This window comes from Myxine glutinosa, chromosome 4, assembly GCF_964187855.1.
Source record: "Myxine glutinosa chromosome 4, kmMyxGlut1.1, whole genome shotgun sequence".
Taxonomy (NCBI): Eukaryota; Metazoa; Chordata; class Myxini; order Myxiniformes; family Myxinidae; genus Myxine; species Myxine glutinosa.
In genome coordinates, this window is record NC_136264.1 from 74,091,548 (window position 1) to 74,105,547 (window position 14,000).

The 14,000-nt window shown below is 44.2% G+C and overlaps 1 protein-coding gene across 8 annotated transcripts in view; it reads left to right on the plus strand.

The window, feature by feature from the left end:
* Nucleotides 1–14,000, plus strand: part of TAFAZZIN (tafazzin, phospholipid-lysophospholipid transacylase) — a 62,261-nt gene that overhangs the window by 14,030 nt on the left and 34,231 nt on the right. For 6 of the 8 annotated variants that reach the window (XR_010983984.2, XR_013623082.1, XM_068112568.2 and 3 more), the window contains 4 exons: nucleotides 1,960–2,068; nucleotides 2,266–2,394; nucleotides 4,185–4,230; nucleotides 13,746–13,831. Coding sequence is in view for 6 of the 8 variants with exons in the window: in XM_068112568.2 (XP_067968669.1) it covers nucleotides 1,960–2,068; nucleotides 2,266–2,394; nucleotides 4,185–4,230; nucleotides 13,746–13,831 (370 nt within the window). In the remaining 2 variants the exon portion in view is untranslated. The remainder of the gene's footprint in view (nucleotides 1–1,959; nucleotides 2,069–2,265; nucleotides 2,395–4,184; nucleotides 4,231–13,745; nucleotides 13,832–14,000) is intronic. The other 2 variants (XM_078775963.1, XM_078775962.1) reach the window with 1 other exon arrangement.

Consider the following 14,000-nt stretch of genomic DNA (forward strand, 5'->3'; position numbering starts at 1 on the left):
CGGAAAATTTTTCCGGCAAGTAACGAACAGATCAACATACTTGCTGGAATTTTTTAACGGCAAGTAACAAACGGACTCAAATGCAACACCCTCTCCTCTGGCGAGGGTAAAAATCGGTGGAACTATAATAATAATAATAATAATAATAATAATAATAATAATAATAATCTAAACATTAAGAATAGTTGACTTGGAAGTCGAATTGCCTTTTACCAAATGCATAAAAATCATAACATTGGCCCAAATGTTAACAAGTTTGTTAAAATATTGAATCTTTATTTGTGCCCATCTTTGCAATAAATATTTGAGATCAATGTGAAGTGGAGTGTTGATTCTTTTTCCCGCCTGTTTTCACCCTCCCCCCAACCCCCTGCCCAAAAAACTAAAACAAAATCGCTGCTGTACCATCACATTCTCCCCTATCGGCCCTCATCCCTATCTGTGCATCCCTTGTTGTCCGTCTCTGTTTATTTTCTCCCACGGCCCTGCTGTTGGCATTTCCCCCCTTCTCTTTCTGCTGTTCCTTTTGTTTTATTGTGTCCGGATCTGTTCTTCTGTGTTTGAGCTCTTCGACAAGCGTCGACTTTGTACACCAAAAATGCCCCATGGTATTGTGTTGGGTCCAGGGTTGAACCTCATCTCTTACGATCTCTCAGATGCTCTGCAAAACCCTGTTCCTTTTTCAGCGCAATACTGTGTCGTACAGTACCACCTCCCACTGTTACGCAGTCAACAGTTGCGTCACTCTGTTGATCCGGAAATGAGTCCAATCTGGTGCATCTGAAGATGCTGGTCTGATAAATGGAACACGTCGTTCAATCCAGAAAGATCTCAATCTCATCCTGTCCCTCTGGAATGTTCATCAATTGAACCCACCTCTCTATTTCCATGATCAGCCACTGGAAGAGGTTCAATCTCTTGAACGTATAGGCCTCACAATCAGCCGTAACCTCAACTCGGCTGTTCACATTGCAAAGCTGGCCTCCCAAGTCGTCTGAAAACTGGGCATCCTCCATCATTCCTAGTCTTTGGATGTAAAATCCAAACTACTCGGTCTTTAAGGCCTTTGTCCGTAGCTCAATGGAGTAATGTTTTCCCCTATGTATTACAGCCCCCGCATCACATGTGTCTCTTGTGGATTCTATGGAATCAAAAGCTCACAAAATTATTGGAAACTCCCACAATGAAGCTGAAACACAAGGTCCGTTGCACTCGTATCACAAGTAGGTTGGTGGCCTCTGTTCCTTACTGCCTCACCTCTGGTTTAGCTCACTCTACTCTCTCTCAGCGCTCCTCCCTAACATTTCCAAGATGTATGGGTTCCACCAGTAATTCCTTCCTGGCTAATGCTCCAAAATTCTGTCTGATTGCACACCTCAACTCTCTTGCCCCACTCTTCTTCCATTGGTGGAACCGCCTCCCAGAGGCTATGTTATCCCATTCTTCCATCCAGGGCTTCAAGCAGCTGGTGCCATTTTATGTCAAAACACTTCCATGTCATGTCATTCCCCAACCTTACCCACAATCTTTATTACCCTAATTAGCTCTCCCTAACACAACCCTCCTACTTTCAGGTCCAACTTCCCTCTTTTCTTTCATCTTTACTCTTTGGCCATTCTCTTGCTTATTGTGTCCAAAAGTTGCCCCGTTGCCTTAGTGTCAGCCTCTGTCACCCTGCTCTTCCATGGACCTTAATCTTGTAGAGAAAACGCCAACGAAATGTTCACAAACTGGACTAATAATTCCTGTTTGTTGCCATACGATCATTCAATGTTTAATTTCTGCAGAAAAAACTTACTTGTTATCCATAATTGTTTGCCTTTGTTAAATATAAGTAGTTAATATCAGCACTTGAGTTTCCTCTTTCTTTACTATCAAATGAGCAGGTGTCAAAAGTAACAAGCAATAATAATAACAATATATTGATTACTGAACTAACACATGGTTGTTTTGGTGCAGATGCCTCTTGAGGTTGCCTGGCCACTCCCTGCAAGGCCTGGCCCATTGTGGGTATCAACCAGCACCATCATAACAGGTCTTGTTGGAATGTACAGCAAACTGTGGATGAGTATGTGCACAACGTTATTTATTAAAACAACTATAGTTAAAGATTGCGATCTCCACTATCACATGCTCTTACTTTTTAAGTCACTGGCAACAGATGTATTTCTTACATTTTCAAAGAATTTATTAAATTGTAGTGCGTGCCTTGTTAATTAATTATTTATTCCATTCATGTTATGCGTCTTTTGATGTCTTTTGCAGAAGCGTTGAACAGACTAGACGTGTACAACGGTAGCTCCTTACAGAGCTTGCTAGATCGACGACCACTGAGCACCCCACTCATCACATTGGCCAATCATCAATCGTGCATGGATGACCCCCTCCTCTGTGGTTTGCACTGAATTTTCTGGAGTCTTCATCATCATCACTCCACTTCACATTTATCTCAAATATTTATTGCAAAGAGGGGCACAAACAGTTTCTATATTTTGACCAACGAAACGATTGGATCAGTGCTGTGGTTTTTATGTATTATGTAAAAGATAATTAGGCTTCCAAGCGAACTGTTCTTGTTAGAATTACTAGAAACTCCCTCTCCCTTCAGGAGCAGCCTTGGGAGGGGGGATGAGGGGGGGAAGTGAGTGGGGACATATCGGGGTAGGTGGGACAAATATATTTTGCGCTGCAGCTAATAAACGCCCCCTGTCTGCAGCAGGGGTGTCGTACAGTTGCTGGAGGCATTATGTTTTTGGGTTGTCTGTCCGGCCCTCCGTCAATGCGTGCATGCTTTTGTCCGTCCGTGATAGGTTTTCGTTACTGTGATAACTTATGAACGGCTGAAGGGAACTAAGTCAAACTTGGTACAAGTATGTACATGATGCAAATGATGATGCAAAGATGAACTGATTAGATTATGGGGTCAAAAGGTCAAAGGTCCCATTAGGTAAAAATACAGTTACCGCACTAACTTTTGAACCAGTGATGGGATTTTGACCAAACTTGATATAAGTATATATTATGATACAAAGATGAACTGATTAGATTTTAGAATCAAGAGGTCAAAGGTCAGAGGTCTTGTCAGGTAAAAATGTTATCGAGTTCAGGATTCTAACTAAACTAAGTACATGTATCATGATACATATTTGCAGATTAGACATTGAGGTCAAATGGTCTTGAGATTTTAGGTCAATGTTAGAGTAAGCAAAGACTTAATGTGAACAGAGGCATATTGGTCGACGTTGCAACGTCAAATTATGTCTACATTGAATTCTGTCCTGAATTGGTGGCCATCTTTGGATTTGTCCCAAACTTTAAACAATCTCCTCCAGAACTACTAAACAGATCACCATTAATTTTTTAGACAGCTTAAACACCCCTAGGCAGTAATGAAGTGTGAGTTTTAAGCTTCTGCTTTTAAAACTGTGGAAGCTCACGATTCGTTGAATATGTTACGCAATCACAAAATGCTGAAATATGACAAAAGAAGTCGCTTACTTTATGTAGTTTTGCCCTCTATTACTGAATAGGCCACAAAATGTAACATATTTTATGTATTTTGTCCTGCCAATGATGGATTTGAGCTCCAATTTCTGAAAAAACAAATAGAACTCCATGTGTTTCACCGGCAGATTCCGACTGCTTGGAAGTCGACAACTCTGCTTGCAGTTCCAGTTTATTTGTTTTTATGCCTCGAGGCAATAGTGGGATTTTAATATCAACAATCATTGATATGCCAATGTGTTTTTAAACAACCCCCTTTTTGAACATTTCACCCATAATCTGATACAAAGCTTAGGGTGAACCGTATTAGGCATGAGGCATTGGGTGGTTTGCCTTTTCCTTCTCAGTGGTAGATATAGCAGCATCTTGGAATGTGGCCACAAGTACCAGCAATCAACAGCCTGCCTTTTTATAAATGGCATTGTATGGTCTTTAACATCCACATGCGAATGCTAATCGATGTGACAATCAGCTAAAAGTCTCGATGAGATATTCTAGGACCGAGTTTTAGTCACTGCCTGCAAAGTTCTGGCATGACAGTTTGTATTCAGATACTATTCCATCAGGAATTGAACACAGTCGAGACAACTCAAAGGCAGATATGCTACCTGTGAGTCATAGTCATTTTGATGATACAGTACAGAAATTAATGATTTTTTTTTGCTGTTTTGTTTTTGCAGGTATGTTAAAGGTCCGACATTTTTGGAATTGGAAGTTGATGCGATGGTAGGCACAAGAGAGATACATCCTGTTTTGTAATCTTTTGTGCCAAATTTCTGCCTGAATATTTGGTCTTCCCCATAAGTAAATAAACAAATACCTTAATAAGCAATTTATGTGCGATTGTCAGGCTCACCTCTTTTTCCACTTTTGATAAAATTTACATTTGGCAATGGGTTTTGAGACCTCTTTCCTACCTTTGATGTCGCTTTCACTGCTATGCAGTGGTGGCAACAGCTGCCAATTTATGTATCTGTTAAGGCCTTCTATTTATTATGGATACACAGTGCAAAGAGGGTAGTGGCGTAGGTTAGGGGAATTTATATTTTGCATATTCATGCATACAGAGAAAGGAAGAGGCAGGGTTGTGATAGCGAACCTAGATATGGATGATTTGGTAAGTTGATAGTTTTATTGTTTTGCCTAAATAACATCTTTTAAGTCAACAGCATTTTATGTCTTCCAAGCACAGAAAGAAAATGTACTTTGCTTAATCAGAATATGTGAAATGAAACTAACAAATTTCCACCCAGTAAATCAACCAGCTTTTCCTTCACCAAAATCCTTCTAAAGACAAATAAAGAGGACAAAAAACGAAAGTAAATTGTACATCAAAGTTGCAAAGGTAAAAAGAACATATCCATCTTCCTATCCTTAGTAAGTCCTCCCCTCCCCTCCAAACCCCTCCAAATATTCCCCATCACCCATCCCTTTCAGATCTCCCCCCTTGCCCCTTCCCTCCTAAACTCCCCCCACACCCCTCCCCTCTGAGACCCTCCCTCACTCCTCCCCTCCTAGACTCCCCTCTCACCCCTCCTCCTCAAAGCGTCCTCCCCGCTTCTTCCCCCTTCCAACTATCACCTTCAGCTCCCTCAACCTTCTGCCTCACTCTTCCCCCTCCTCAAACAACACCTCACTGCGCCTCACCCAATCACCATCAAACCTTTTGTCCGCCCCATACTTCCCTTTCTCCAAGCTGTTCTGAAATCTCTGACGCACCTTCAACAGCTCTCCCTACCTCTTCCTCCTCTTCCACATCATACCGTACCGCTCCCCCCCCCCCCCTGTTCTGTATCCGATGCTCCCCCTTCCTCTTCTTTAACAGTATGGACCTCAAACATCCGGGGCCTTCGCTCAAACTTGACTGATCTCTCCATACAGGTTGCTTCTGACAAACCAGACGTGATCTGCTTAACAGAAACTTTCCTCCTTCATGATGTCTCTGATTCCTTGGTATCTCTCCCAGGTTACTCCCTCCTCCGGTATGATAGACCTGAGCCTCGTCCTGGAGGGGGGGTTGCTATCTTTATAAAAAACTCTCTTCCTCACTCGCCCTGCACTGCCCTCTCTCCACCTCACCCCCAGGAATACCTTTGGCTACGGCTTCCCCTTCGCTCCCACCTTTTGTTCATATGTGTGTTGTACCATCCACCAAACAGTGATGACTCCATCTACATCTCGCTGTCTGATAACATGGACCAACTTCTATCTACCCATCCCAACTCTCTCTTCCTCATATGTGGTGATTTCAATTGTCACCATGCCAGTTGGCTGGGTGTGGGTACCTCTCTCACCAGCCATGGCTCTTCAGCAAAGGACTTCTGTGACTCACTGGGACTGACACAATCTGTCAATTTCCCGACCCGGATCTCAATCAATGGAGCATCTTCTCTTCTGGACTTGGTTATGACTAACTTCCCTGAAAATGTCTGCTGCTCTTCTTCTGCTCCAATCGGCTCATCTGATCATGTGCTTATTAAAGTGGACATCTCTCTGACCATTCTCAGAGAGCCTCCTCAGCGTCGACGAGTCTGGCATTTCACTCAGGCCAACTGGCATGGTCTTCAAGCAGCCATCAATCATCTGGACTGGTCTCCCATCTCTACCGCCTCTGACATCAACTCATCCTGGGAATTCTTCCAAAGTAAACTGCTCTCTCTCATGCACAGATTTATCCCATCTCGTCTTCAGTTGTCATACCCTTCCTCCCGTCCATGGTACACGGAATCTTGTGGTGAGGCTATTGCCCAGAAACAACTTGCTTTCGTCTCCTGGAAAGCAAATCCAACGGAAGGAAATCTCATTTCCTTTCACAAAGCCCGAAACAAGTGTGTGTCCACCCTCAGGAGAGCCAGGAAACAATATCTATCCGTTCTCAGGACAGAACTCTCTTATCTGTCTCCCTCTTCCAAATCCTGGTGGTGTCTGGTCAAATCTGTTTCTGGTGTTTGTTCCCCCTCCATCCCCTCCCTCACCTCAAACTGCCACACGGCTGACTCCGCGCGTGAAAAAGCTGAATGCCTCAACTCTGTGTTTGCCTCTAAATCTTGTGTCCCAAACCCATCCCTCTCTGTACCCACCGTACCCAGTCGTACCCAGCTGCTCCTGGACTCTGTGTCCTTTCCTCCTGACAAGGTGGAAAAGTTTCTGTCAACCCTCGACTCTGATTCTGCAACTGGACCTGACGGCATCAGCCCACGGGTCCTAAAATCTTGTTCTTCTGCTCTTTCACTCCCTCTCTCTGTTCTCTTCACACTCTCTTTTGCTCAAGGTCATCTGCCATCTGCTTGGAAATCTGCCAACATCACCGCTTTGCACAAAAAAGGTGCAAAAACAGATCCTAGCAACTACAGACCAATCAGCCTTCTCTCAATTATCAGTAAAGTCATGGAATCCATCATTGCTTCAGATATGAAATCTTTCCTCTTCTCCAATGGCTTGATCTCTGATCATCAATTTGGTTTCAGACCTGGTCACTCTACTCTGGACATGCTGCTTCTGCTTTCTCAGCAATGGATGGAGGTCCTCAATGCCAAACAGGAAATTCGAGCTGTCTCCCTTGACATATCACGTGCCTTCGATACGGTCTGGCACCCCGCCCTGCTCACCAAACTCTCCTCTGTTGGTATCCATGGAAATCTCCACGCATGGCTGGCGGACTTCCTCTCTAGTCGTAGTCAACGTGTGGCGCTGAATGGGTTTCTCTCATCTCCTCTTCCTGTTCAGGCTGGAGTTCCCCAAGGCAGTGTTCTGGGCCCTGTGCTTTTTCTGGTCTTCATCAATGATCTCCCCGACTCTCTTGAAAATCCTCTCTATCTCTTTGCTGATGACTCTACTCTCTGTCGCTCCATTCTTCATCCCTCAGATCGACAGTCTGCAGCCTCCTCACTCTCTGCAGACCTGGACAAAATCACAGACTGGGCAAACAAGTGGAACATGTCTTTCAATCCTGACAAATCTCACACTCTTACAATGTCTCTCCGAAAAGACCGACTGGACAACCCTCCCATCTACTTTCTGAATAATCCTCTCCAAGAAGTTCTGTCACTCAAACTTTTGGGTCTCACTATCTCCCATGATCTTTCCTGGGAAAACCACATTTCAAATCTGGCCTCCAAAGCCAGTCGCCGACTGGGCATCCTCCGTCGTGCGAAGTCCTTCCTTGGCACACCTGAGCTCCTCACCACGTACAAGGCTTTCATCCGCAGCTCAATGGAATACTGCTCTCCCCTCTGGGCTGGTGCTCCTGCCTCACACCTAGCTCGTCTTCACGCTGTTGAAAGCAAAACATTCAGAATCATTGGAATCTCCCGCGATGAAGCTAACTCCAAGGGCCTTTCACTCACTCACCGCAGGCAGGTTGGTGGTCTTTCCGTCTTCTACCGACTCCTCTCTGGCCTTGCCCCCCCAGCTCTCTCTGGGCTCTGTCCCGCAAATATTCCTACAGGTCGCACAAGATCTGCCTGCAACCCTCTTATGGTTAAACTGCCAAAATCAAGACTCTCTGCTCACCTTCGCTCCTTCATTCCTCTTTTCTCCCGCCTCTGGAACAAACTCCCTCACTCTCTTCAATCCCACTCCACCCTCCAGGTCTTTAAAACAGCTGTTCACCACCATCTCTTATCTTCCCCCATCCAAAACCTTGATCTTTTCTATCTTACCGATAATTTCACCCCAATTCCACTTTTTGAAATACCAACTTCTGACCTGGAAGTCCTTGGTGTCCTTGTGTTTTATACTTCTCCCACCCCCCACCCCCCTACCCCTTCCCACGCCTCCTCCCCCCGAGCCCTCTCCCTCCCACACATCTCCCTGCTCTCAAATGTTGTGTGCTCTCAAGTGTTTGTGTGCTTCCCATTCTCTTGTCTTCCGCTCCCTCTTTTTATATATTTTGTTTGTCTGGTTGATTTGTTTGTGAAGTAAATGTCAGCTCTTTCACGAGCCTCGATTCAGTATACAAAAAAAAAAAAAAAAAAAAAAAAGTCTTTGTTTTTCTTATTAAATAAACAAATGCAAACAAAGTTCAGCTGATTTTCAAAAACCAACAATTCTCAGACACACGCACATGCTCATGGGTATGCATGCACACATGCACCCAAACACAAACGCTTGGTGCACCGAAAAAAACACATTCATTCAACGAAACACATGCATACACTGAAACACACACGTATGCACTGAACACATGCACACGTGCATCCAAACACACACCCATTTCATGACATCATGCAAACGACACGCACACACAGAAAACACACATACAACACACGGGGATACTTTGAGACCTCAAAGGTCTCCGTTCCATCTCGTGAAATCCACCCACGTATGGAGATAGCAGGCAACAATACCAACTTCCACGCGCACACTTACACACATACATGTGTATATATATATATATATATATATATATAATCGTTAGATTAAATAAGACGCGGACGTAGCTTCAGGACGTCGATCTTTAATTGTCGACAAGCTTTCGACCAACAAAGGTCTTCTTCTGAGTCAGCCCCAAGTTCGACGGAAGTGCTTGGGGCTGACTCAGAAGAAGACCTTTGTTGGTCGAAAGCTTGTCGACAATTAAAGATCGACGTCCTGAAGCTACGTCCGCGTCTTATTTAATCTAACGATTATATATTCAATACAAATGAGACGCCCTGCTCGTACTTTGGAGTTTCTACTATTTCTTACAGTTATATATATATATATATATATATATATATATATATATATATATATATATATATATAAAACACAGTTTGTGTGTGTGTGTGTGTGTGTGCGTGTGTGTGTGTGTGTGTGTGTGTGTGTGTGTGTGTGTGTGTGTGTGTGTGTGTGTGTGTGTAATGTCACCGATAGACTCCGAAACGGAGAGGCTCACGTGCTTGATATTTGGCATGGACATGGCCATTGAGCCTGGGACGAACATGGCCGAGACAATATTTGACGAGATCCATATTTTTTATTCATATTTACCTCAGCGCATTTCAGCGAAGTACCCGCTAATCTCAGCCAGTGCGAGCAGCTCACTGATTTGCTCAGAGCGATCACGTGATGTTCCATCCCGTCACACGTCACACGTTTGCACGTAATTCAGGGCGAAAAGCCATTGCGTTTTTTCACCTTTATGCGACCGTGTTTTGTGTCGATTTTGTGCGATATGAATTAAATTTTAATTCATATTTCGTGTTTACGAATTCGAATACGAAGCATTTCCCCTTTCGATTTCGAATACGAATCGAATACGAGCTTGAGTCGAGAGGGCGAATGTACGGGTTGGGAATGTGCGGGTCTCCCTTCCCCCGCCCGGCAACGCCGGTACTGGAGGACGTGGGTCACAGGATCGGTGAGTCTCCAAAATCCGCTTCGTGCTCTTTCGAAGATGCAGGACGATGTCGCGATTGTTGTGCTGCTCTCCGACCATGAGAACTGCAACGTCATTGTTGACTGTCCCTCCCCCTTCCCCCTCCCCCGTCCGTCCTCCCCCTCCCTTCCCCCTCCGTCCTCCCCCTCCCTCCCCCCTCCACCCTACCCCTTCTCCGCTCCTTGGTGGATTTACTGGTATGTTTAGGGTCATTGTCATGTTGCAAGGTCCACGTTCGGTTGAGCTTCAACTTTCCGACAGATGGCCTCACATTATCCTCAAGCACCCTCTGGTACAATGAAGAATTCATAGTGGACTCTATGATGATGAGCTGCCCAGGCCCTGATGCAGCAAAGCTGCCCCAAACCATATTATTTCCACCACCATGCTTTACAGTTGATATCAGGTTCTTGTGGTCAAATGCTGTCTTTGGTTTTCGGCAAACATGTCTTCTGGTACTGGGACCAAATAGCTCTACCTTTGACTCATCTGTCCAGTGCACATTGTTCCAGAAGTGCTGGTCTTTGCCTCGGTGTTCATTGGCAAACTTTAGTCTTGCCCTGATGTTCTTTCTGGAAAGCAAAGGTTTCCTCCTGGCACACCTCCCATGTAGATCAAATTTGTGCAGCCTATTTCTAATGGTGGACTCGTGCACTTTGACATCAACAGTGGCAAGAGCTACCTGTAGGTCCCGTGATGACATTCTGGGGTTCTTAGAGACTTCTTTCAGCATCTTGCGGTCTGCTCTCGGGCTGAACTTGCTGGGGCGGCCTGGCCTGAACAAGTTAGCAGTTGTTTGAATCTTCTCCACTTGTAGATGATCTTCCGGACAGTCGAATGATTTATTTCAAATTGTTTGGAGATCTTTTTAAATCCCTTCCCAGACTCGTAGGCATCTTTCTGAAGAATCATCCTTCTTTCTGAAGTCCTCAGAGAGCTCTTTTGATCGAGGCATGGTGACGCCGCACACTTCAACAACAAAGAGCAAACCAAACTAAATGTCTGAGGTTTAAATAAGACACGTTCCTCCAAGATCCTCTCTAACGATGTTCTAATCATTTGCACCTGAGCTGGTGCACCTGATTCTAATTTTAGGTATTTGAAGTAGTGATAAATGTAAGGGTGTACTTACTTTTTCCACATGTGAATTTTGCATTCATGTTTATTTAAATTATACAATGGACTACAAAATGTAAATGTTTCATGATATTTGTTATATTATATCACCTTTATCTGGCAATATTGTTGAAATGAAGATCAAATAGCTGTATGTTGAAATATGTTGAAAAATTCAAAACTTTACATGGGGTGTACTTACTTTTTACGTGACTATATATATATATACATACATACATACATACATACATACATACATATATATATATATATATATATATATATATATATATATATATATATGTGTGTGTATATATATATATATATATACACATACAGTGGGATCCCGCTATTCGCGGGGGATACGTTCCTGGAAAATGCTGTGAATTGCGAAAACGCAAATGACGGGGCATTGTTTCAATGGAAAAAGGGGGGATTGGTTCCTGAATTGCAAAAATCCGCGAAGATCGAGAATTAAACCACGAATGGCGAGGCAAAACCTGCAAATGTCGGCGATAATCCGCAAATGTCAATGAAAGTCCTGGAAATGGCGAGGAAAACCCCGTGAATGTCAGCGATAATCTGCGAATGTCGATGAAAGTCCCGGAAATGGTGAGGCAAAACCCGCGAATGTCGGCGATAATCTGCGAATGTTGGTGAAAGTCCCGGAAATGGCGAGGCAAAACCTGTGAATGTCGGCGATAATCTGGCGAGGCAAAACCCGCAAATGTCCGCAATAATCCGCGAATGTCAATGAAAGTCCTGGAAATGGCGAGGCAAAACCTGTGAATGTCGGCGATAATCTGGTGAGGCAAAACCCGCAAATGTCGGCGATAATCCATGAATGTCAATGAAAGTCCTGGAAATGGCGAGGCAAAACCTGTGAATGTCGTTGAAAGTCCTGGAAATGGCGAGGGGAAATCCTGTGAATGTCGACGAAAGTCCTGGAAATGGTGAGGCATAACCCAAGAATGTCGGCGATAATCCGCGAATGTCGGTGATAATCCGCGAATGTCGATGAAAGTCCCGGAAATGGCGAGGCAAAACCTGTAAATGTCGGCGATAATCCGCGAATGTCGATGAAAATCCGCGAATGAATGCCGTGCCATTGTTTCAATGGGGAAAGGTGAGACAGCTAATTGCACTAATAGATACTGTGGAGTGTTTTCATTCTGTACAGTAACTTGCAGGGGTGACGTGTTATGCAGCTGGTGGGATATCCCTCAAAGCTGTTTACAGTGTGAATGATGGGATATCACGCGAAAGCCATGAAAACCCAAATCACAGCGCAGCGAATGTAGAAGCAGGTCATACTCACGGCTCATAGAAGATGTTTTTTTACATATGTCCAGCTGCTCTGTGCATGGCTGGTGAAAGATGGGTTTTATAAATGTGTCAAGCTAGCGGCTCGTGAAAATGTTTTTTTTTGTGTCCCCCAAAAACCAGGATTTTGTGGGACACGGCCACGAATTGAAAAAAATCCGCGAATTTACGGGACACTTTTCCGCAAATAGAGAAACAGGTCGCATTTTATCAACCGCGAATACGTGGAACTCGTGAATAACGGAACTGCGAATAACGGGGTCCAACTGTATATATATACACACATCCACACACGAATGTAGATACTTTGAGACCTGGGAAAGCTCTATTCCACCTTCTGAAACCCGCATATGGAGATGACAACCAACACGCACACATACACGCACACATATTGATACACACAATGAAATTATGAGTATGGATGGAGGATGACATGAGGTGGTAGTGCACCGCCTCCTTGAAGCCCTAGAAGGAAGGGTGAGATTGAACAGCCTGAAGATGGCAGTTCCAGAAATTGAAGAAAAGAGGAACAAAATAATAGTGGTTTGCTGTAAGCTGGATTTTGGAAGTTTAACTCAGATGGGGTTTCCTGTGAAAATATTTGTATCCACTCGAAGCTGGGTGAGGGTCTGCATGCTGAGAAAGCAGATTGAGCTTGACTGGAAGATAGGTGGTGAAAAATAGAGAGGCCACCAATCTGTTTGCCATGTGAGAGCAACATGTGCCTTGTGCTTCATTGTAGGAAATGCAAAATATGTTGAGATCTTTAGACTGTGCGGAATTCAGGAGATATAGATCTGATGCTGGGTTGTCAGCCCATAATGGAGAGCAGTATTTCATTGATCTATCAGCAAAGGCCTTGCAGGATGTGAGTCGCTCTGATTTTTCAAGGAATGACTCAGAATAATGGAGGATACCCAGTCTGTGGCTGGCTTTTGAGGACAGTGAGATTGGTTTCCCAGAGCATGAGGCAGTTTTCTTTTTCTTCTAATGCTATGAATGGCTGGCAAGATTGCCTAGATGTGTACAAACTTGCCTCTGAGCTGTGTAGCCTGGGTTTGAATCTTAGCCCAGCTATAACCTGCCATCCTGGCATTTTGTAGGCAGGGTGATTCATCAATGTGTGTTCCATCCCTCGGATGGATGTTAAACTGGGTGTCTCATCCGTCAGTATTGGTGGGCATTAAAGATCCCACGGTGTCATTCACAAAGAGTAGATGAGCTTTCACCAACGCTTTGGCGAAATTCCAAATTCATGCCCAGACTGACTGCTTGGAAGGCAACGGCAAAGCATCCAGCATAATCCCTGCCAAATAGATCAGCAGCTCCATTATTCTGTTGTGCATCTCATGTCATCATCAATGCTAGGACTATTTTTATTTTCTTGCAAGAAGTTTTGCGAGCTGAAATTATCTGTGCGTATTTTGTTTTCTTTCGGTAGGATCCCTGCTGCTGCAGACATCTGCTTCACAGGAGAGTTCCACTCTCGATTCTTTAGCCGGGGCAAGTGTGTGCCTGTGTGCAGAGGTGAGTTAAAAGATTAATCTAATCTGCCAGAGATTAATCTTTACACCTTCATTGCTGCATAGCATGTGCGAGGGTGATTCAAGGTTTATCTGGATGAGTGCATGTGGGGTTGATGAAACTTCACAATTCTTTAGGTATGTGCCTTGATGCCATCTGTAGAGATATCTCT